The sequence below is a fragment of the Magallana gigas genome, chromosome 5 (genome assembly GCF_963853765.1).
Source record: "Magallana gigas chromosome 5, xbMagGiga1.1, whole genome shotgun sequence".
Taxonomy (NCBI): Eukaryota; Metazoa; Mollusca; class Bivalvia; order Ostreida; family Ostreidae; genus Magallana; species Magallana gigas.
This window is the reverse complement of record NC_088857.1, coordinates 55,940,383-55,965,853: the sequence shown is the minus strand read 5'-3', so window position 1 is coordinate 55,965,853 and position 25,471 is coordinate 55,940,383. Positions and strand designations below refer to the sequence as shown.

Sequence of the window (25,471 nt, the reverse complement as noted above, 5' to 3'; positions counted from 1 at the left end):
TAAATACCCAGTATTCTATTTTAATAAAAAAAAAAGAAAGTCATTAAGCTTTACAGACATTTTATTTTATCATAAGCTTTGACATTTGCAAATATTAAAATATTGAATATTTATTGATCCAATCACAGATGAATTGACAAGAAGTGCATGACATTTTTTATTACTTGACCAGATAAATTTATTTTGTATCCCACAGAACCAGATATTGCCACCCTCAACTCTCGTCTTTACCTATCACTAGGGTTTGGGTTAATTTCTGTATAACTAGACATGACCATTCAAGGACGAATCATAATTGTAAGGACAAATAGGAAATAAGAATTGCTTTTTTTTTCCAAATGGCCTCAATTTATTGAGATGAATCAATGTAAGAATAAATAAAAACAGATTGTGGACGGATAATTTGTATATAAATGTAACAGAAAAATAACAACACATTTGTGAAATAGAAATTTCACTTGATGGAATAATCTTAATCAAAAGCTTCAATTCTTCACTAGAGCAAAATTGTATGCATAAGTATTCATTAAGGAGATTGCTGACTGTAGCATGAAGTAAATGTATTTATTTAGCGAGATTCTTGCAAAAAATAAAAAAAAACACAAAAAAAAACACTGTTCAAAAAGAAAAGTAACAATAAACTAGATCGTTCTCGTTGCGAGCAACGAATGGGTCTTCCGTCCGATTTTTGAGTAAATGAGATAAAATCCTTTACTTTCAAGACTAAATTGTTAATCAACGCAAAAGAATTAGGGGGAAAAAATTCGGCACCTAGGGCTTGAACCCAGGTCGCCTGGGCACATGTTCACCACTCTAACGACTGAGCTAATCGGACTCTCGCTTCAGGACTTTGATGCTTAATATCTCGGGAACGCATCAATCGATTTAAAAAAAAATACATATTCTTAGTCAGTAAAAGAGTCTCTATCAACCCGTTAGAAAAATATATAAAAAGCAAAAAGTTGAAGAAACCAATTTTTTATCTTTCCTTCCGGTGACGACCGGAAGTGACGACGGACGTTTTTATGACCATGTTGCAACAGGTAAAATGGATGTCTATCTTCACTGAAAATTTCAGCCCTATATCTTTATTCGTTTTTTGGATCTCTAGCCGACAAAATTGACTTTTAAAAATCGTAAAAGAAAGATAACTTCCGACTGGAAGTGATTATCAAAAAATTGAAACGGCGGTACAAACTTCAGATACCGACACATCAACTCTCAAAATTTGAAGAAAATCGAATGAGCCATCTTCGAGAAATCGCCTGCACAAAATTTGTAAGACAAAAAAAGAATAAAAAGAATAATAAGAAAAGTGAAAAAGAAACAATAGAATAATAGTAGGGTCTTCCGCTGAAGACGGAAGACCCTAAAAATCTTGACATTCACATCAGACCAGGACTTGGTGCATGGTTTCATATTTTCTACAAAGTCTTTATGAAATTACAGAATATTCAAGTCAAACACTTCAATAATGGCCCCTGATCAAAGTTGGGACATACACAGTAAGAAACAAAGCATTCTGACAATTAAAGCAGTAGTGTTGTACTAGCGGAAATTATTTGGCTGGCAGTATGACAACATTTCTCTCAATAAGAACACCAATAATAAAGAGTTTCTTCATAATCTAAAATGTTCACATTTCACGAGATGTTTGAAATGTTTAACCATAAAAATACACACACTCCTATTTTTCCCCACAGTAATAACATCCTCAGGTGTTTACATGCGCGGACCTCTTTTCCTCCCCCCTCCCCACCCAATCCCCAGTTTGACCTCATTGTCCCTGAATGAGATCCTCTCCCTCTTTTGTCCTGACCCTGCAGAGTTTGTTTTAATGGGAGGGAATCTTGCTCCACTTGAGGCTGAAAAAGAAACATAAAGGACTGCTGCACAAACAAGAAACAAAGGGGAGATTTAATACTACACATCTTTTGGTCACTATATAATATATAAAGAAATATTTTTCTATTGACAAGACATTTGTCACAATGTTTATACATATGCGTCTTTTGCCTTCATCACTGAAGCATCGTACAATGTATTTACTAAGCTAGTACCTTCAGAACCCGCTGAAAATCGTCGTGGAGGCTGAATCATCTCCCCTTGTAGACTAACACTGTCCACTGACTGTAGATCCATTGCAGGGCTCCCCTAAAAATAGACATGATGTAACGTCAGAGGATACAACAGTATATTGCTAACCTTACAAAAACAATTCACAAAGAAGATTAAAACTACAATATTGTTATCATTTTAGACAATGTACATTGTTTCAGAATAATCCTTTTTTTATGAATTATTTACAAACTAGTTATAAAAAAAGGCATAAATAATGATAAAACCAGCGAGGCAAGACTTACTGTGAGTCTGATGTTCCTACCCCCCTGGGGGTCAAGTCTCGGGAGATTGTTGTCCACACCATACATCTGCCTCATCAACTTCCTGTTGGTGAATGGAGTCTTATCATATTATATGGAACATTTGATCATGATATTCATTCTTATATCCATATTTTTGCAACTGTTAACATTAAGTCTTAGTTATGCTGATGCGTGAATGTATCCCATGAATTCTGGGTGACTTGTCTATTAAAGCTAATTAATTCTGCCTAGCGATAGATTTAACCCTTCCAATTCACTTTGCTTGGAAGAATGACAAAATATGTTTAAAAAATGCTTAAGGTATATCACTCCTCATGTTTTGATTTCATTGCGCAGATGTTCATTATATTTTAAATGAATATGATTTTATTAATTTAAACCCCACAAAAAGATCATCATTTCATAATTACACAACATTCGAAAAGAAAATCCATTTGAATTCAAGAAACGAACAAGTTTTGGGGGGAACTATTTTCTCGTGCGGAAGGTTTTTTAGTCGAAAATGACAGAAACAAGCAATTTTATGAATTTTCAATATACTTTTCTTTTTATTATACTTTATTCATTATTCTCATTTTTAACATTTGATAGGTTTGTGACATGTTCTATAGGTTCTCTATGACTTGTACTAAACTAAATTTTGAGAGAATGATAGACCTTTAGCATAAAATCATGCAAATATATAGAAAATGTCTCAATTTTTTAAAGCCAAATTTTGCAATAATTTTACCTTTGAAGCCAGGTATCTAAAATTTGAAATCACTGACCCCCATGTTTTATTATGTCAAAATGATACTGAATACATATGTAGGCAAACTGGATTAATCTTCTAAAATTCTTGATATTCAAAATGTTTTTATTTCAAATCAAATTGTAACTATTATAAAAATTGTCTATTTTAAGTGCAAAAAGGTCATACAAACATTTATGCAGCTTCATGCAATTTTTTTTTCGTAATCCCTCTATTCAGTGTGACCATTGTACATAATTAAAAACAACATTTTAAGAAAAGAGTTTGCTTAATCAAAAATTCTGACAACAAATCCTAATCAGGCTGAAATCGCATTTTAGGTGCAAAAAGGTCAAATTTAATTAACCATAACTCAGAGGGATGAACACTGACCTCCCATTATCTTAGTATTATTTAAGTGTGTTTGGTCTACAGATTTCAATAGAATACTTCTCAAGAAATTCTTGATACAAGAACATTGAGGAGTGGGATACCGTAAGCGAGATCACCAATGAACTAAATAATCTTTAAATTATTTTTTGGAATTTGCTATTCCTACTAACCTGTTAAACATTATTAAGTAAACAACTCTAAGTTTAGTATCAAATTTCTGAAATCAAAATTCTCCAATAGATCATTTGGAGTTTCAAGTGGTCATCTTACACAGAGTGGGGCTGGGTTTGCGGGTGGTGCTGTAGGTGGGGCTCCTGGTCCTCAAAGCTGCCCACTTGGTTGTGGAGCCACTCAAACGTTCGGCTATTCCTTAGGTTGGCCATCACTCGCTTCTCCAGATCCTGCTTTTCGATCTCCTCCTGTCGCGCTGAAATGTTTTGTTAATTTGATTAAATGTGTTATATTATTTTCTTATTTGAAATGAATATGACTGATTAGCTGTCTGACATGTATAATATTTAGATATAAATGGTGAGGTGAATAATATCAAGAATATTACTTTTAAGTGCTTGGAATACATTATCAAGGTAGGCACATCAATGACTTCAAAAATATTCACTGAAAATTTCTTCATTTTTTGGATGCGTATTACACGTAAGAACTGCATTTTTTTCAGCATTTTTTGGGTTTGGGGGTTGGGGGTTTGTATAATACATGGTCGCATACTCTACACAAGACTTTGTGGTAACATGACCTGATTGTTCAGATAACGGTGTTTGTTGGAATGTGTTTCTTACCCTGAAAGTATTCTTTGCGGGGTAAGGTCTGTCGGGAGGGCTGGGACACTGGTTTCCTTGTGACATTTGTTTCTTCAAGTCGCCTGAACAAGGCCAGCCTCTGTTTGGGATCTGTGGAAAGGTCACAGCGAAAGGTCAAATAAGGTGAATTACTCGGGCCACTGTAACTGACCCCCAAAACTCTATTTAATACTAAGGCTGATTTTAAATGAAAATGCTCAACATTTACCCAGTTTGCCCAGCTTCTTCCTGCGTTCTGCATTGTATTTTAGTTTTTTGGCTCGCTGCATCATTACATGTGCTGTGTTTGCATCTCTGAAACCCCTACAAGAAGGAAAAGTACACGTACATATTTTTTGTCTGGTTTTGTATAAAATACACTGTTAAATATTCAAAGGAAATAAAAAAGGGATGAATTTAGTAAAAAAAAAAAAAGCAGAGAAAAGTTGGTATTTCTCTTCCTTAATACAATGCTATGAAAAAAAAAATAACCAAAAAATGTTTTCATTTTGCTTCAAATTTGGCTTAAATTGGTAATTAGCTAACAACAAACAACAGAGGTTGTGTTAATAATCTGGTTGAGTTCAGGGATTACATTAAAGAAACAACCAGTACACACCATTCCTCTGAGATCTGCTCCTCTTTCTTTGACATGGCCGTCCTGTGGGTGTCCGTTGCACTGACGATGGAGGGAGGGCGGGGCACATGACCGTTCTGGGGGGCCTCTGACAGGGGGGAATCCATGCCCCTCCAGGCACGCCGGGGATTCCCAGGGGGCTGCAGTTTGTCACCCAGGTTCAGGGACGGGATCTTGCCCGGGGGACTGCTCAGTTTACCGATGGGGGGCTTCCCAAGAACTGGGTGACTGCAGAGGAAAAATAAGGGGCATTTAAATTTATCACATTTTATCAATTTTATTTACAGTACAATAATGAAAACAAATTTTTTTTTATCAATACTTATACAGATTAAATCAATAATAAAAGCTACTTTTTTCATATGTAGGAGAAATATGAAACATTTGTACAGATCAAATTCATAATTATGATAAATGATTTCATATTTAGCAGAGTGGAATATTATCAAAAATCTTATTTTATGAGGAAAGCTCTATTATCAGCTTTAGACTCAATAATGCACACTTTCTTAGCAATGTCGGGATCAACCCATGCCTTACTTTGCTGGAAGTTGCGGGGTGGGTGGAGGTTTCCAGTCATCTAACATTTCCTACAAATTAACGTTAAAATCACAGCAATGGCAAAACTTGAAATAAATGGTAACCTTTTCAAACACAACTGTATTAGTATAAGAACAAATTTAAAGTTGCAATTTCTTTTGCAAGTATGATTGGACAAAAAAAAAGGGTTTATACACAATATTAAAATATGCGTTTATCATACTCAACAAATAAAATGTCACATATTCATATGAATACTGATTGCCTGAGAAAACAACATGTCTTCAACTGTGCAGTGTGGAGACCACAAACCTCGTTGAAGTTGAAATCTTTGAGGTCCACCTCCTGGAAGTCAAAGTCATCCTCGTCCTCAAACTTGGCGAACTCCAGGGCCTGTTCCAGCCTGACCCTCAGGATATAGCCCCTCCACACAGCCTGTCACAGAGAGAAATAGTACGTACTCATTAAAATACAGAGAACATAGTGACAGCCTGACCCTCATGATGTAACCCTGCCACACCGCCTGTTATAGAGAGCATTGTTTGAATAGCAATTTCAATGATGAATTTCCATATATTTTGTTTCTTCAGTGGGTGCCCATTTTTGTGTTTTAATTTCAAAATAGGTACAAATATTATTTATTTGGCAATATTTTTATAAATCTTATCACTGATGACTATAAAACAATCTGTAACAATTTTTGTACATAAGATGAAACTGCAAAATTAACACAAAAACCTTGAAGATAAAATCCTGACTTTTAAATAAATCCAATAGGAAGACATATTCATATTTCATATCTCTATTTTAACCTGTATTTTGGTGGCTGCCTGGTGAAGTTCTCGGAGGATTTCCTGGTCCACCTCATCCAGTCCTTGACCCATGACCTCTGTGCCCCAGATCTGCCTCCTGACCCTGTGACCCCTCCAACAGGCCTGGATCTTAGTAGCTGCTACACTCTGAAGGTCACTGTAAAATCAGCAATGTTAATTAATATCTTTTTTTCAGCAAAAGCTAGAAGATCAATTATACTTGTTCTTAATGTGGTATTGAACACTTCCACATTGTAATGGACTTCGATTACTATCGAAATTCAAGTATAATTTTATAAATTTTTTCTTTCCCAAAATTATTACCTAATAGCATAGTTAAATGGTTTGGAGTGTTAAATACAAATCTGTAAGTCATGATTTTGAATCCTGCAGGGGCTTTTATAATTTTTACCTTTTCAAAAAATTTTAAAACATATTTTTAAAATGTGTTAATAGAATTCTTACCTCACTTTGCTACTATGGCTTACACCAAAATCTTCATCAACTAGAGCTTTAACTGCCTTGGCTGTAAGATTTGGAGGTTTCTTTTCATTGAGTCCAGCATGAATTCTTCCATCCATTGAACCACTGAGACTTGCGAGCGATTCTCCATTCATTGCTGTTTCTCCTTCCTTGTTTCCTTTCTCTGACGTCTTGACAGCCCGTTCAAACATCTCCTTGGGGTTCAGGAGGTGACTCTCCCGCTGGGCCTGACGCACCGACTTTGAGGATGGAGGTCGCTGACTAGATTTAGGTGTAGAGGGCGCTGTAGGCACTGCCATGGTGATTTCTCCGTATTCGTGTGCGTATCTGTGCTCCTCCGCAAGCTTCTGAGTAGTGTCACAGTACTTGAAGTACAAATCACAGAGAGCACCCAGATCCAAGGGCAGCTTACTCTTCTCTGCTCTGATATTAAAAAAATAAACAATTAGTAAAAATTTATCAACAAAAGATAAATGTAAATGTGGGTGTGTGTGTGTGATAGAGAATCATATGCCAAGATGCAGCTGTAAGATAGTAATACTGTAGGTACCCCATATCCTGGAGCAGACTGTTGGCTAGCTCTGTAAACACCTTGGTCTGACTCAGACACATGGCCTCAAAGCTGGTCCGCGGCTTCACCTCTGTAACGCCACTACCCAAAACTCGCTCATCTATTCTCTTCAGACTTGGCAAAGACAAACTGAAATCCAAATAATCATCTTAAATCATCTGCCTGTCTTACATTATCTAGACTTAAGGTTAAAACAAGACAATGTATTATTTCAAGAACAGCAATGTGTTTTTCAAAGAAATGATATGTACTGGGTAGATGTGTCAGTTTTTAAGGTTATATTTTTTAATACTTACTAATTAGGTAATGAGATGGAAATTTCTTAAGCATGTACACCAAAAGCAGGATGTATAAACAAAACATAAATAAACAGATAAATATCATTATGTGATGTGTATTCATGCTTGTTTATGTATTGTAGCAGGTGGAATAATGTGCAGACTTGCTCCAGATCAGTCAGTTCTGTGAATGGGTTTCCTGCCTGTATACATGTATATATTGATGTACTGTGCATGGATTAAAGACTTACTCCAGATCTGTCAGTTCTGTGAATGGGTTTCCTGCTACACTCAAGCTCTCTAAATGAACACATTTTGTGACACTAGAAGACACCGACTCAACCTCTGAAAATTAAAAAAATAATCTATACTGGTACTGTACCAGTTATCGGCTAAGACCAGTTATCGGCTAAACTGAGGTTTTGGGTTTATAGCACGGGACAATCCAAGATTTTTTAATTTTGTCGTCTTTTTCGAATAAAGAAAAGTAGGTTTGCTTGAAAACTTTCTTGAATATGTTTTAAACATGAGCTTAAACGATTATTGTTTACCGCTGATTTTACATCTTTGCACTTTCAGCAGTGGGGAAAATGACGTAATAAGTTAAAAATAGAATATTACCTCTTTGTGATAGGTTATTATATCCCTTCTTTGATTTGACATATAATATCAATATATATAACATGTATAAACAAAAGGAATTCATTAATTTCCGAGAGATTCGTAGCGCAGTTGAACGCCTGATTGCACAATTATGTATTAAATACGTGTACGATTTGGTGAATTACCGTATGATAATAAAAGAATAATTAATTGAGTTTTGTTTATAATGTATCACAACCCCGACTACTTTAGTCTGACCCCACAAGGGACATGATTCAAATTTCATTTAGCAGAGTATAAAATCAACATGTACAGGGATTTTACTATGTTATTATCACGAAGCCGATAACTGGTACAGTAGATCGTAAAAACTCGGCAAATTTGGGGCCTGATAAAAATCACAAAACAAGATGTTTGCGGTTTTAAAAAATGATATAAACTAACAGATTGATAAATAAGGAGTTCATTATTTAAAGTATGGCAAGTTTTATCCAAAAATATCAAGAAATAAGAAAATACGAAAAGAAAACATTAAATTTTAGCCGATAACTGGTACAGTGCCAGTATATTACAACAAAATCCATTTACAAAAACGACATATAATTAGGAAGATATATCAAGTACCAACTCAACAGAGGTCTTACCTAGGATTTGGTTGTGACTTATGTCCAAATGTTTTAAGATCAGAAGATTATTCAATGGCACCAAATCTTCAATACTAAAACAAAGAAAAGACCAATATTTAGGTAGCTATTGTTGTAGCCATGAAAGATCTCTGATGATAATCAAAACACCAACTGTTTCTGAAAGATTCATCTCTTACTTTGAATAGCTATTTGTTTACTTTCTAAAGTGCCTGATATATAGATGAAATTGAAACTACCGGGGGATAATAATATTTACTTGCATTGTATAATTTTATGATAGATAAAGGATCTATAATTTTGTTAACCTGTTTTGAGACAGATTGAGGACCTTTAGGTTTGTTTACCTGTTTTGCGACAAATTGAAGATTCATACTTTTCATATCTGTTTTTGTGATGGATTCAGGACCTATAAGTTTGTTTACCTGTTTTGTAACAGGTTTAGGACCAATAAGTTTTTTTATCCGTTTTGAGACATATTGAGGACCTATAAGTTTATTTACCTGTTTTGAGACAGATTGAGGACTTCTAGGAGAGGAAGCCAATCACACTGCAGATCTTCCAGGTCTGTAATACTGTTATCATCCAGACACAACACTCTCATCAACACATGATTCCTCAGACAGGGAAGCTGTAAAAAAAAATAATCATACTGCAATGTGGCATATCAAAGCAGAGTCAAGTTTACCTTATTTGCAATTTTATCCTTGTTGAGGTTTAATTGAGTTTCATAAATGTTATTTAACTTGTTGCTCTAGCAGTGCCCCTCCTTCTGTGACTCTGCCACCTGTAGGATATTCGATGACACCATCAGACTCTGTATTAGGTGCCCCTCCCTCTAGGACCCACCCATTACTGACCTCTGTAGGTTATTAAAGAACACCATCAGACTCTGTAGCAGGTGCCCCTCCCCTGTAACCCCACCCATTACTGACCTTCTATAGGTTATTAAAGGACACCTTCAGACTCTGTATTAGGTGACCCTCCCCCTGGGACCCCACCCACTACTGATCTTCTATAGGTTATTAGAGGACACCATCAGACTCTGTAGCAGGTGCCCCTCCCCCTGGGACCCACCCATTACTGACCTTCTATAGGTTATTAAAGGACACCATCAGACTCTGTATTAGGTGCCCCTCCCCTGTAACCCCACCCATTACTGACCTTCTATAGGTTATTAAAGGACACCATCAGACTCTGTATTAGGTGACCCTCCCCCTGGGACCCCACCCACTACTGATCTTCTGTAGGTTATTAAAGGACACCGTCAGACTCTGTATTAGGTGCCCCTCCCCTGTAACCCCACCCATTACTGACCTTCTATAGGTTATTAAAGGACACCATCAGACTCTGTATTAGGTGACCCTCCCCCTGGGACCCCACCCACTACTGATCTTCTGTAGGTTATTAAAGGACACCATCAGACTCTGTATTAGGTGCCCCTCCCCCTGTAACCCCACCCATTACTGACCTTCTGTAGGTTATTAAAGGACACCATCAGACTCTGTAGCAAGTGCCCCTCCCCCTGGGACCTCACCCACTACTGATCTTCTGTAGGTTATTAGAGGACACCATCAGACTCTGTATTAGGTGACCCTCCCCCTGGAACCCCACCCATTACTGACTTCTGTAGGTTATTAGATGACACCATTAGACTCTGTAGCAGGCGCCCCTCCCCTGGAACCCCACCCATTACTGACTTCTGTAGGTTATTAAAGGACACCATCAGACTCTGTATTAGGCGCCCCTCCCCCTGGAACCCCACCCATTACTGACCTTCTGTAGGTTATTAAAGGACACCATCATACTCTGTATTAGGCGCCCCTCCCCCTGGAACCCCACCCATTACTGACTTCTGTAGGTTATTAAAGGACACCATCAGACTCTGTATTAGGTGCCCCTCCCCCTGGGACCCCATCCACTACTGACCTTCTGTAGGTTATTAGAGGACACCATCAGACTCTGTAGCAGACACAACTTGCTGACATCCTCCACCGTCTGCAGGTGGTTGCTGGACATGTCAATCATCTGTAAAGTGGGCGTGTCATTCAGACCAGTTGTGCTGATCAGCTGATTGTGTGATAGTTTCAGGGTGTGGAGTCTCCTCAAGGACTCTGTGCCACCTGTAAACAAAGGTAGGTATTGTATATACTCTGTACAAAACATCACTAGCTAATCCCCGTGCAACGCTGAATATGGTTACTAATATAAAGGGAAAGAATTTACCTATTCTGGTTATCTTGTTCTTTGATAGATCTAGCCACCTCAAATTAGAACATCCTGAGAGTCCATGGATGGAACTCAAGGAATTGTGGGAAAGGTCAAGAAAGGTCAGGTTACTTAGATCCTTCAGGTCCACATACTGGATAAAGTTATCCTGTAAAAAGTTTACACATTCTTTTAGTTCTCTTCATTTCTATGTACCTGGTTTTCAAAGTGATGTAATTAATATAATGAGAGGATTATAACGGAGGTTGAAGAACCAGACACACAGGTGACAAAATGTTGAAAAACAACACTCTAAACAGCACCCAATAAATGTTCTCAGGTGCTGTTATATTTATTGATTCTCAAATAATGGAACCTAATTTTAACAAAATGAGATACTACACATGTAACACAACATGACTGCTTTTGGTCGATTGCATAAATAAGGAAAAAAGAAGAAATATCAAATACACATCATTAAATAAAGAGAGACAACTCTATCCACGGACAAGAAGCAAGTGAGACATAGGTTGTGAAGCTGTTTACACTGATGTTGACCTAATTTACCTGTAGATCTAGGTTGTGAAGATGTTTACACTGATGTTGACCTAATTTACCTGTAGATCTAGGTAGTGTAGTTGTTTACACTGATGTTGACCTAATTTACCTGTAGATCTAGGTTGTGAAGCTGTTTACACTGATGTTGACCTAATTTACCTGTAGATTTATGTAGTGAAACTGTTTACACTGATGTTGACCTAATTTACCTGTAGATCTATGTAGTGAAACTGTTAACACTGATGTTGACCTAATTTACCTGTAGATCTAGGTAGTGAAGCTGTTTACACTGATGTTGACCTAATTTACCTGTACATCTAGGTAGTGAAGCTGTTTACACTGATGTTGACCTAATTTACCTGTAGATCTAGGTTGTGAAGATGTTTACACTGATGTTGACCTAATTTACCTGTAGATCTAGGTTGTGAAGATGTTTACACTGATGTTGACCTAATTTACCTGTAGATCTAGGTAGTGTAGCTGTTTACACTGATGTTGACCTAATTTACCTGTAGATCTAGGTAGTGTAGCTGTTTACACTGATGTTGACCTAATTTACCTGTAGATCTAGGTTGTGAAGATGTTTACACTGATGTTGACCTAATTTACCTGTAGATCTAGGTTGTGAAGATGTTTACACTGATGTTGACCTAATTTACCTGTAGATCTATGTAGTGTAGTTGTTTACACTGATGTTGACCTAATTTACCTGTAGATCTAGGTAGTGAAGCTGTTTACACTGATGTTGACCTAATTTACCTGTAGATCTAGGTAGTGTAGTTGTTTACACTGATGTTGACCTAATTTACCTGTAGATCTAGGTAGTGTAGTTGTTTACACTGATGTTGACCTAATTTACCTGTAGATCTAGGTAGTGTAGTTGTTTACACTGCTGTAGCCCCTCTACCACGGTCAGGTTACACTTGGACATCTTCAAAGACTTCAGACCCCAGCACTGCCCCAGTGTAGAGATATTACAGCCAGGCAGGTCCCGTAACTCTACTGTTGTCACCTACAAGGGGAGTCAACTGTGGTAATCAATGCTTTCAGTGGATTTAAAAGAACAAATAGTTGGAATGTAGCAATGGCAATGCAGGAAATTAACCATCATTTCTGTCTGCAAATGCACAGTAAGTTGGATTTTGAACTAGTTATAAAAATTAGTATTTGCGGATCAGGATATTGAAAATATCATTATCTGTTTCACAGCTGCAAGAGGACAGGAACCAATGATTTTGATTACAAAAGGGGATGGGGGTTGAAAAATAATTTTTTTCTGTTATTTTTCATATTTCTAAAATGAAATAGGTTGTGTAATACTATATTATTTGAATGAAATTAACATCAAGAGGAGAGTTAACTTCTCCTTGGGTCTAAATCTGGGGGTGGGGGAGGTCCTTGTCCTTAAGTAGCTGTGAATTTGTTTCCTCCCAACTGTAGTGCTACAGTGACCCTCCCGTTACCTGTCTGAGTGTTGACACTCGGGCGGCCATCAATATCGTGTCCTCACTCAATGCCTGCAGCTTTTTGGCCGACGTTGGCCGCCGCATGGATTTTGAAGTTCCTGTCTTCAGCTTCCACGGTTCATTGCTCACCTTACTGTGGAATAAGCAACATGGTATCACTAGTAAACATGCTACCTAATAAATGAACAGCTGTCTTCCTGTATGAAATTTCTAGCTACTAGATAATTAGAATCCTCAATTTTGTTTTATCACTGATTAAGACACAGGTAAATGATGGTTTTATCAGTAATAAGGATACAGGTAAATGTCTTGTTTATTCTGATGACTGACCTCCACGGCATACATTCCTTTATCCACTGTAAGCGCAGCTTTTCCAGATTCTCCGGCAGGCCTTGAAGCAAGTGTGCTGAAGTTTGTCTACAAACATTGCGAGTACAACACATTACAAACACCATCAATATCAGCACATGTATCAGATTCTATCACACTGACTCACAGTTTACACTGGCTTTTGAATTAAAAAAATAGCTAAACACTCTATTTCTTATTAATAATCAATGAATTTATGTATAGAATGATGTTCTTACAACTTCTTTGTGTCGTCCATGTCAAAAATGTCCAGATCTTCACTGCGTTTTGCGGCTGACTTAGGTCTGGATCTGGCAGACTTTGGTCGAGGAGATCCGGGCGTTTCTTGTGACATTCGTACTTGTGATTTCCTCAACACTGATGAAAACAATCAGCAGAATTAGTACCAGTCAATACAGATCTTTACAAGTATGTGAACAGATCAATATACAAAACTTCAATTTTGCAATAATCTATAATAAGTGTTTGACCGTGGACTGCAGCAGAAAACATTGACAGCCAGACTGTGGAACCATAAAATTTTATTTAATAAGAGCTTTTCAGATATAGTGGTTATTCCTTGACCACGATGTTTTGTCCGAAAAATATCTATAAAACAATATTTACCAATGTTTACTATAGATTCCTTATTTTACGTAAGTACTTAATTCAGTGATTCAACTGTTTTAGCATTAAATTGCAAGAATATAAAATGATGAATGCCAGATTTTTATCATACATGTAGTTTTATTTAGTTGATTTAAGTCAGAAAAATAAAACCAACTGAAGATATTAAAATCCACAAAATGTGCTTCTTGCGATTTTGCTTAAATATTAATTCCTTGTGTTCAATTTGGAATCTACAGTACATGTTATAAAATGATATGGTGCAGTCATAAATTAAATACTGAAGTCCCCATGCAACAGCAGCTAATTGGTCCCCACCCATGGAAAGTATTCTGTCATAAATAATAAGACTCAGCTCTCTCTGCATGTACCAAAATATGATAGGGGAGTCTAAACAAAGAAATTGTCTGAGTTGATAAAAACACTACATAATGTTTCTTTACCATTCTTTTTCTCTTTTGATTCAACCACAGCCTCCTCTCTTGCACTCTCTGCTATTTTCTTAGCAGCCTCATCTTCACTTTTCTTCATCTCTTCTTCAGCTTTCCTTTTTGCCATTTCCTCAGCTTTTTTCTTTTCCTCTTCTTCTAATCTTTTCTTTGCTTCTTCTGCTGTTTTCCTTGCCTCTTCTTCAGCCTTCCTCTTTGCTTCTTCTTCAGCTTTTTTCTTTGCCTCTTCAGCTTTTTTCTTTGCCTCTTCATCAGCTTTCCTTTTTGCCTCTTCTTCTGCCTTTTTCTTCATCTCTTCTTCAGTCTTCCTCTTTGCTTCTTCTTCAGCCTTCTTCTTTGCCTCTTCTTTAGCTTTCCTCTTTGCCTCTTCTTCCTCTGCTTTCCTCTTAGCCTCTTCTTCCTTTGCTTTTCTTTTAGCTTCTTCTTCCTTTTTCTTTGCCTCTTCCTCGGCTTTCTTCTTTGCAACCTCCGTAGCTTTTCTTCTCGCTTCTTCTTCTGCCTTTTCCTTTTCTTCTTCCTCTTCCTTTACACGTTTCAGTCTTGATAAAAGACGAAAATATCCTCAAGTTAAATATAAAATCTATACATTACCAATATATATATATGTATATATCACATTTTCTATTGTAGAATTGACAAATTTAAAATTGCAGCAGCTGCTATAAAAGCTAGCCTGTTTGTCAAATTCCTACGTATATAAATGATTCATTCATGTTCCATTCTTCTCCCCTACTTCTCCTCAAAAAACCCTGAAAACCCCTAGAACCCACTCTTCCTTCTAGATTTCCTTGGTTCCCTCCTTATGTACCCCTGTGCCCCTATCTACCTGTCCTCTCTTTATGTGTCCTTTCTATAGCCCCTCAGCCTACCTGTCCTTTATGTGTTCCTTCTATAGCCCCTCTGCCTACCTGTCCTCTATGTGCCCCTTCTATAGCCCCTCCGCCTACCTGTCCTCTATGTGTCCCTTCTATACCCCTCTGCCTACCTGTCCTCTATGTGCCCCTTCTATAGCCCCTCTGCCTACCTGTCCTCTATGTGCCCCTTCTATAGCCCCTCTGCCTACCTGTCCTCTATGTGTCCCTTCTATACCCCTCTGCCTACCTGTCCACTATGTACCCCTTCTATAGCCCCTCTGCCTACCTGTCCTCTGTGTGCCCCTTCTATAGCCCCTCTGCCTACCTGTCCTCTATGTTCCCCTTCTATAGCCCCTCTGCCTACCTGTCCTCTATGTGCCCCTTCTATAGCCCCTCTGCATACCTGTCCTCTATGTGCCCCTTCTATAGGCCCCTCAGCCTACCTGTCCTCTATGTGTCCCTTCTATACCCCTCTGCCTACCTGTCCTCTATGTGCCCCTTCTATAGCCCCTCTGCCTACCTGTCCTCTATGTGCCCCTTCTATAGCCCCTCTGCATACCTGTCCTCTATGTGCCCCTTCTATAGGCCCCTCAGCCTACCTGTCCTCTATGTGTCCCTTCTATACCCCTCAGCCTACCTGTCCTTTATGTGCCCCTTCTATAGCCCCTCTGCCTACCTGTCCTCTATGTGCCCCTTCTATAGCTCCTCTGCCTACCTGTCCTCTATGTGCCCCTTCTATAGCCCCCTCAGCCTACCTGTCCTCTATGTGTCCCTTCTATACCCCTCTGCCTACCTGTCCTCTATGTGCCCCTTCTATAGCCCCTCTATCTACCTGTCCTCTATGTGTCCCTTCTATACCCCTCTGCCTACCTGTCCTCCATGTGCCCCTTCTATAGGCCCCTCAGCCTACCTGTCCTCAATTTGTCCCTTCTATACCCCTTTGCCTACCTGTCCTCTATGTGCCCCTTCTATAGCCCCTCTGCCTACCTGTCCTGTATGTGCCCCTTCTATAGCCCCTCTGCCTACCTGTCCTTTATGTGTTCCTTCTATAGCCCCTCTGCCTACCTGTCCTCTATGTGTCCCTTCTATAGCCCCTCTGCCTACCTGTCCTCCTCCTTCTGCCTCTGTATCTCCTCCTCTACCTCCTTCACCCTCTCCTCCTCCCAATTCTTCGCCCTCTCCTCCCTTCGCTCGTCCAGGGTCTTCCTGTGCAGTTTCCTTACTCTGTAATCAAGACCAACAACATATGTTACTCTTACTGAACATAACATTATCTCATATTGTACAAAATAAATCAAAACTTTTTTCGTGGAAAATGGGTGAAACACAAGCAGACTGCTTGTTATCCTTTCTCCTTCCATACACTTTAATGTTTTCACTAAAGTTTTCTTTGCTGTTACCTGTATCCCCTGAAGCCGGCCTGGATCTTGGTGGCTGATGTCTGCTGCTTCACTTCCTGTCTCTTCAGTTCTTCGCTTCTCTCCAGGTCCAGCTGTTCTTGCTCTTGTTTTGTCTCGGTTTCCAATTTCTTTATTTCCTCCTACAATGGCCAATTTCAATCATTGTGACAACTTCTAAATAACCAATGAACATACAATTTCAATTATTATGACAACTGCTAAACAGCCAATGAACATACAATTTCAATTATTATGACAACTGCTAAACAACCAATGAACATACAATTTCAATTATTGTGACAACTGCTAAACAACCAATGAACATACAATTTCAATTATTGTGACAACTGCTAAACAGCCAATGAACATACAATTTCAATTATTATGACAACTGCTAAACAGCCAATGAACATACAATTTCAATTATTGTGACAACTGCTAAACAACCAATGAACATACAATTTCAATTATTGTGACAACTGCTAAACAGCCAATGAACATACAATTTCAATTATTGTGACAACTGCTAAACAACCAATGAACATACAATTTCAATTATTGTGACAACTGCTAAACAGCCAATGAACATACAATTTCAATTGTGACAACTGCTAAACAACCAATGTACATACAATTTCAATTATTGTGACAACTGCTAAACAGCCAATGAACATACAATTTCAATTATTGTGACAACTGCTAAACAACCAATGTACATACAATTTCAGACACCTACATTCATACTGAACGCATGCAACAGAAGTACCACAATACTTATAACAATCAATAAATTTCTACCAGGGCATATTACACAGTGACACAAGCGTCTTGTCTAATGACATTTCAGGGTCACACATGGAATAGACATGTTTGACTTCTTTAGCAAGATGTACTAAACAAATGTTTAAATTCTTAATAAAGATGTACTTGACATTGTTTGACTTTGTTAGCAACAAGAAGTAAATAAATAATGGACTCACCTCGTAGTATTTCAGTTCTCTCTCAAATTGATTCTCCTTGTCCTTCAGTTCTATTTCAAACTTTTCTTGCTGCATCTGATGTGTAAAGAATTTATCTTCTCAGATATTTGTGTAATATTCAGCAGAATAATTCTGATGATTATCTTAATTTGTGAAGAAATTACCTTCCTCTCTGCTACTAACTGAGTTTCCTCCTTTTGCAGAGAAGCAAATTTGTCCATCCACTTTTTTTCCTTTTCCTCAAAGTCGTCCCACTCTCTCTTCTTATCCTCTTGGATTTCCTTCAAAGAACAAAATATTTCTATCACATTTACACCTACATATATATGCAGTGGCTATCACTCACCCATTCAATTATTTTTAAAAATAATAATTAATTAGTTTTTATCTAACTCATTGTTTAATTTCTGTCCCTTGCCAAGGCTCAGGGATAAAAAAAACTCACAACTCATCCACAAACATCAAGCATACAACCAAAAATCTAACAGATTAATAAAGGAAAGATAGCATTCCTCACACAACTCTACATCCTACACACATTACAAACAAACTTGTCTGGCCTTGTTGGACACTGAATAGACACACTGTATGGCTGACCCCATTAACTGACCCCATTAACTGACCCTATTAGATGACCCCATTAGCTGACCCCATTAACTGACCCCATTAACTGACCCTATTAGATGACCCCCATTAACTGACCCCATTAGATGACCCCATTAACTGACCCCATTAGATGACCCCATTAACTAACCTCATTAACTGACCCTCTACTACAATGTTTACCTGCTGAAGTCTCTCCTCCCTCTGTTTCTGAGTCTCTTCCATCTTCCTTAAGTTCTCCTGGAAGATCTTCTGAAACTCCAGCTGTCTCTCATCCAGGTGAACTAGAGCCATACTATTGTCTGAAAAAAAAGGTTGAGTACCCCTAACTATATATATGTAGCACAAAAATCTATCATAACAGTACAAACACAGCATTACATCAGCACTGAATAACAGCGTTACATAAGCACTGTATAACAGCATTACATCAGCACTGTATAGCAGCGTTACATCAGCACTGTATAACAGCGTTACATCAGCACTGTGTAACAGCGTTACATCAGCACTGAATAACAGCGTTACATCAGCACTGTATGACAGCATTACATCAGCACTGTATAACAGCATTACATCAGCACTGAATAACAGCGTTACATCAGCACTGAATAACAGCGTTACATCAACACTGAATAACAGCGTTACATCAGCACTGTATAACAGCGTTACATCAGCACTGTATCACAGCATTACATCAGCACTGTATAACAGCGTTACATCAGCACTGTATAACAGCGTTACATCAGCACTGTGTAACAGCGTTACATCAGCACTGTATAACAGCATTACATCAGCACTGTATAACAGCATTACATCAGCACTGTATAACAGCATTACATCAGCACTGAATAACAGCGTTACATCAGCACTGAATAACAGCGTTACATCAGCACTGAATAACAGCGTTACATCAGCACTGTATAACAGCATTACATCAGCACTGTATCACAGCATTACATCAGCACTGTATAACAGCGTTACATCAGCACTGTGTAACAGCGTTACATCAGCACTGTATAACAGCATTACATAAGCACTGTATAACAGCATTACATCAGCACTGTATCACAGCATTACATCAGCACTGTATAACAGCATTACATAAGCACTGAATAACAGCATTACATAAGCACTGTATCACAGCATTACATCAGCACTGTATAACAGCGTTACATCAGCACTGAATAACAGCGTTACATCAGCACTGTATAACAGCATTAGATAAGCACTGTATAACAGCATTACATAAGCACTGTATAACAGCATTACATCAGCACTGATTAACAGCGTTACATCAGCACTGAATAACAGCGTTACATCAGCACTGAATAACAGCGTTACATCAGCACTGTATAACAGCATTACATCAGCACTGTATAACAGCATTACATCAGCACTGTATAACAGCATTACATTAGCACTGTATAACAGCATTACATCAGCACTGTATAACAGCATTACATCAGCACTGTATAACAGCGTTACATCAGCACTATATAACAGCGTTACATCAGCACTGTATAACAGCGTTACATCAGCACTGTATAACAGCGTTACATCAGCACTGTATAACAGCATTACATCAGCACTGTATAACAGCGTTACATCAGCACTGTATAACAGCATTACATCAGCACTGTATAACAGCGTTACATCAGCACTGTATAACAGCATTACATCAGCACTGTATAACAGCATTACATCAGCACTGTATAACAGCGTTACATCAGCACTGTATAACAGCGTTACATCAGCACTGTATAACAGCATTACATCAGCACTGTATAACAGCGTTACATCAGCACTGTATAACAGCGTTACATCAGCACTGTATAACAGCATTACATCAGCACTGTATAACAGCGTTACATCAGCACTGTATGACAGCGTTACATCAGCACTGTATAACAGCTATACATCCGCAGTGTGTAACAGCATTACATCAACACTGTATAACAATGTTTAATCAGCACTGTGTAACAGCATTACATCAGCACTGTATAACAGCATTACATCAGCACTGTATAACAGCATTACATCAGCACTGTATAACAGCGTTACATCAGCACTGTATAACAGCGTTACATCAGCACTGTATAACAGCATTACATCAGCACTGTATAACAGCATTACATCAGCACTGTATAACAGCGTTACATCAGCACTGTATAACAGCATTACATCAGCACTGTATAACAGCGTTACATCAGCACTGTATGACAGCGTTACATCAGCACTGTATAACAGCTATACATCCGCAGTGTGTAACAGCATTACATCAACACTGTATAACAATGTTTAATCAGCACTGTGTAACAGCATTACATCAGCACTGTATAACAGTGTTACATCAGCACTGTGTAACAGCATTACATCAGCATTGTATAACATCATTACATCAGCACTGCATAACAGCATTACATCAGCACTGTATAACAGCATATTTAATAAGATCTCTGGCTTTTTTTAAGCTGAGTTTTCCAGCCATAAAAACAGTTAATACATTAAAGCTGACATGAATTCATAAAAGCATTTGGTTGCCATATTAGTTTCGATCGCTCCTCTACTGCCACTGGGGTATATATACCGGTTGAGAAAGTTACGGTCGGTTGCTTTCCGATCGAGGCATTCACGTTGCACGGACTTCTAAATGCATGAACTACACATTGTAGTAAAATGTAGTAATATAGAAACAACAATCAATGAAATATACAAAATATATTTATTCTTTGAAAGGATGTCCAAGGTATCCGTATTATTTTGCACAGACAGTGCTGTCTTACTTCGCATGCACATTGAACACGTGTGTAGTTCATATAGAGTGCATAACGTCTGCATCTTCTTGAAAACCCCGGCGACACTACATTGAACACAGTAGCTAAATGATAATAAATCCAAGAAAGTAACAACGTTTCCATCCGTTCCTACAAAAACTCCTCGTTTATAAAATCCATGCGATAATTGACATTGCTCGATCTGCCACAGTGTGTGGTTTGCGCATTTGCGATGTTATAACATACACAGGAAAACGGTCTACAATTATCGAGGAATTTTCGAAGTATCTGCGCCTGGATTTCAGTATATCTTGTTTCGTCGTTTATTGGATATATCTTGCCAGTGCAGTGGTTGTCATTTTATTTTTGTTCAAAACGTGTTTTTACAAGTCTTTTCGTCCAAGGTAACGTGTTCGGGTGTATGAAATTCCTGAATGCGGTGAAGCTTGAATAGTGCTCTCGGCCTTATATAGGGGGTGTGTAGCTATGAGCAGAACAATAGAAATCGACAACTAATATGGCGGTAGTCGGAGATAAAAGGAAAATAATGTGTTTTTATGAATTCATGTCAGCTTTAAGGCCAAAATAAATTAATTGTGTGTTTCCTATTCCATCTTGAAAAAAAATAGGGTAGGTAGGTAGAGAAAACATTTCATTTTATTTAAACTTTTTTTTCTTGGAAAAGATCAGTTTATTTTTTCTGCCAAAAGGGCGACTTACAACTGGCAATTTTCCCAGAGTATAGCAGTCACTGCACAGAGGAACAACAATGTGCTTGGCAAGCACGAAGCCATTTTCCACAAGAAATCGCTGTCAAAATAAATCTTTAAATTGGTGTAGAGTATGTTTCTTCAAACACAGAAGTGACTAGCATTGGAATTTCTAAAAGTAAAACCAGAATCCTTGATATCAGGATTAATATATCGACGATAAAATGTTTAGGGTCAGGGCATATTTTTAGGGTCGGTCGGGGAACCTGAAACACACAATTAATTTATCTACGCCTAATCCAGATGGACTCCTATCATCAAACTGTGATGTTTACCATTAGCGTCCGTATGCTGATCTTTTTCGTCCGACACAAGGGTTGAGTAGTCTGTCAGTGTGAAATCTTCCTCCTCTTCTAACACCTTAAAATACAGGTTAATAATCTAGGTTAATAATACAGGTTAATAATACATGGTAAATAATCTACCATGAATAAAGCTGTGAATATCAAATTGTCAACCTCTATCTGAATAAACATGTACATCGTAGAATCTAAAAAGTACTGATGTATCGGTCTTCCAGTCCTTAATCACATAAAGTTATCTCTTACCATACCTTTAAGTGTTGATGTGCTATTAAAAGAACCATCTTATAATTAAAGGTGTTATCATGTCTTAAAAGGTTTTTATAGTTCACTTTTTGTTGAATAAAATAAAATGGAAAATTTCTATTTATCAATATGACATCTTACCCTTTTGCGGTAGGTTTCAGGGGATTCCCCTCTCTCTCTGGCCAACTGCTCCAGAACACTAAGCTCGTCTTCATTTAGCAAAGTCTTGGGTCCTTCAAATAAAATTTGACAATTATTATTAAGTAATATTACAAGTGTCAATATTACAATGATTTATAATGTTTTATACAATAATCTATAATATATGACAGTCTTACATATTTATTATTCTCACATATACCCCGTTAACTGACGTCAACTCATTCATGTAATGAATTGTAATTCCTTGTTTCATCGTCTACAAATTTCTCTTAACATGTTATAGCCAATTTAACATTATACATTTTTCCGGATTGAGTTTGAATTTTAGAATATTCCGGATTTCCGGATTTGGTTTTGTTTTTAGGATTTTTCGCGGGGAACGAGCAGTTTAGATTTTTTCCTAGTCCCTGTGCTGAACACCATTTACATTTACCATGTTTACTATGTTTGTTTCTACGAGAGAAAACTTCTAAGTTGGTAAGTTAACATGAAATCTGCTTGTGTATTGTTTTGTGCAGAAAGTTATGTATAAACGATAGATATAAATGTGTAAACAAAAGTGTTCAACTGTGAAGATGTATTTTTAGTAACATGTTAGAATGTTGGCACAAGGGATATATCTAGAATGTTATATAAATTTAAAGCTATAAGTATCATCGTAGCATGTTTCTATTGTATGATATATCGGAATTTAAGGTTTCATTGTTTGGATGCGATGTTTTGTGCACTCTACCATAGGCGTACATATATATTCATTTTGAATTGTGTAATTTGCTAGTAGTATGAGTTTCGTTATATTTGCTAATTTACTAGAGCATATATATAAGTGAAAGTATTGTTTACAAGAACAGGGGCATATATATTTACTAGAGAGATATTTGTCATATGCTGAGTGTGTTTTGTATGTTTATTCATAGCATCAAAACTTATGTATGTTTTCTTTGTTTTTCCAGTTAATCACATCTAGTCACATCACGTGTCATTACATCAAGTCACGTCATCATGTCCTAAATCATCATTATAGTTATACAATGACTGAATAAAGATGTGCATTAACAACAAGTTGACTCTTCCTTGATGGTAGTCAGTACATAACATTTTTTCTGACTGTCAAGTACATACCTGGTGTCTGGTGCTGTATTAACTCGTCACATTCTGCAAGCTCTTTCTCAAAATCAGATGCTTGCCTCTGAATTTGGTTTATGTAATCTGACATTTCAGCAGGTAAGACCTAAAATCAAAGCTACATCAGTAAGGTCATCTTTAGCAACTATTAGTTTATTAGTTTACAAATCAATGGACAAAAAAGGGGGACTATTCTGTATTAGAGAATTTGTCATATATGGATGAATGCCATATGTTAAATGCCAGACCCTTTGGTAAAGAAACCAATACTCTACCAACTGACTACTAGCTGGTGCTAGTCTTCACCGACTGACTGCTAGCTACATCTGTAGTGCTAGTCTGTTAGGCGCCTATAGGCAGTACTGAGCTGATTATAAACATTACTATATTCTTTCCCTTTTCCTTTGAGATTTCTACCTTTTCACACCCAAAACTTTTCAATCCACTGCATTTGGGTCATTTTGTTTAGAGCTATTGTAATGAATGTAAAGGGAATGACCATAACTAGGCTCAAACTCAAAACCATTCAGTTTATGAACCAATGTACTATGGACTGAAATAAAAAGTTAACCTACTAGCTAGAGCATATAAATAGGATTTTGGTAGTACTGATCATCTAACCCTATCATCTAACTTTATTCATGCTATAGCCTATTTTTTCCCTGAAAATTACCACTTCTTGGTCTTCCAAGGGAAAGTCCAAATCATCATCTTGGAAATCCACTTCATTCTCATCAAACTGAAAATCATCGGCTTCTAGATTAATCTGGTCGAGTTGTTGTGCGATCTCTGCCTCAATCAATGCGTCGTCGTCCATTGTCACCCCCAGCGCACCAGACGGGGGCATACTCTTCATCCGATCTCAAGACTGCCAGCGCCAATGTTGATTACGAATTGAATCCATAATTTTCACATCTGACGTATAAAAGTATGTTTAAATACCCTTAAAACAATTTCCCATACATGTAACACGTACATTTTGAAATAAAAAAAGATAAATTTGTGGTGGTTGTTATTTGTTCGAATTTGCTCGACAAGAAGCGTCTCGGGGCAACGAAATATTATTGTCAAAATCTGTAGTTCCGAGTCCTATTTCAAATATTTAAAAGTTTAAATAGTTGTAAAATAACATAATTTAAAATTTATTTCATATGTTACTGAAAGCATCAATAAATGATACATGCGTAATTCATTAAATTAAAGCACACGAATTTGTTTTACAATCTTACCAATATTCGTTGGTATGTCAAATCTTCGTCAATTGGGCGCTTGATAAACCCACTCGGAACTACTCGGATGTCTCGCGCACTCGACATTGTATGGAGCGTAGCGGAATCAGCCGAGGATTGCCGATTGGATAAACACCTGCTCGTAAAACAAAAAACGGGAACATTTTTATTTCCGAATTAGTATTCTAACTTTTATCGAATAAAATTCAAATTTCTACGCAAAATACATTTTGGTATTATTTTTTTTAAAGAACGGGTTTAATAAAACCAAATATAAAAATACAATGATGAATGAATGATTGAATGAATGAATGAATGAAGTTCAGGTTTAGGCTGTAAAATATTTAAGTTGATACCACAATGTTCAGACTTTCAATTTCTTATAAAAAAAAAAAAGAGAAAAAATATCATTAATAATTCTATATCTGTCTTGAAACTATGGAGTCCCTGATAATTCAGATGATTTTATTCGACGATCCGTTCATTTTTTTTCTTTGT

At 37.3% G+C, this 25,471-nt stretch overlaps 1 protein-coding gene across 1 annotated transcript; it reads right to left on the bottom strand.

The window, feature by feature from the left end:
• Nucleotides 1-1,700: 1,700 nt before the first annotated feature.
• On the bottom strand, nt 1,701-25,039 carry LOC105329969 (leucine-rich repeat and IQ domain-containing protein 1). The gene is made up of 32 exons (XM_066083728.1): nt 24,974-25,039; nt 24,418-24,659; nt 23,742-23,850; nt 22,599-22,690; nt 22,185-22,269; nt 18,549-18,667; nt 17,927-18,043; nt 17,763-17,837; nt 16,783-16,922; nt 16,487-16,606; nt 14,523-15,067; nt 13,692-13,830; nt 13,435-13,521; nt 13,102-13,237; nt 12,498-12,650; nt 11,099-11,249; nt 10,802-10,995; nt 9,376-9,503; nt 8,873-8,946; nt 7,877-7,970; nt 7,327-7,476; nt 6,759-7,199; nt 6,294-6,450; nt 5,794-5,916; nt 5,482-5,531; nt 4,924-5,169; nt 4,534-4,628; nt 4,305-4,415; nt 3,778-3,934; nt 2,364-2,445; nt 2,061-2,154; nt 1,701-1,865 (listed from the first exon to the last, which is right to left on the bottom strand). The coding sequence occupies exons 2-32, from the start codon at nt 24,598-24,600 to the stop codon at nt 1,723-1,725; spliced, it is 4,590 nt and encodes a 1,529-aa protein (XP_065939800.1). The 5' UTR covers nt 24,601-24,659; nt 24,974-25,039; the 3' UTR covers nt 1,701-1,722.
• Nucleotides 25,040-25,471: the final 432 nt, after the last annotated feature.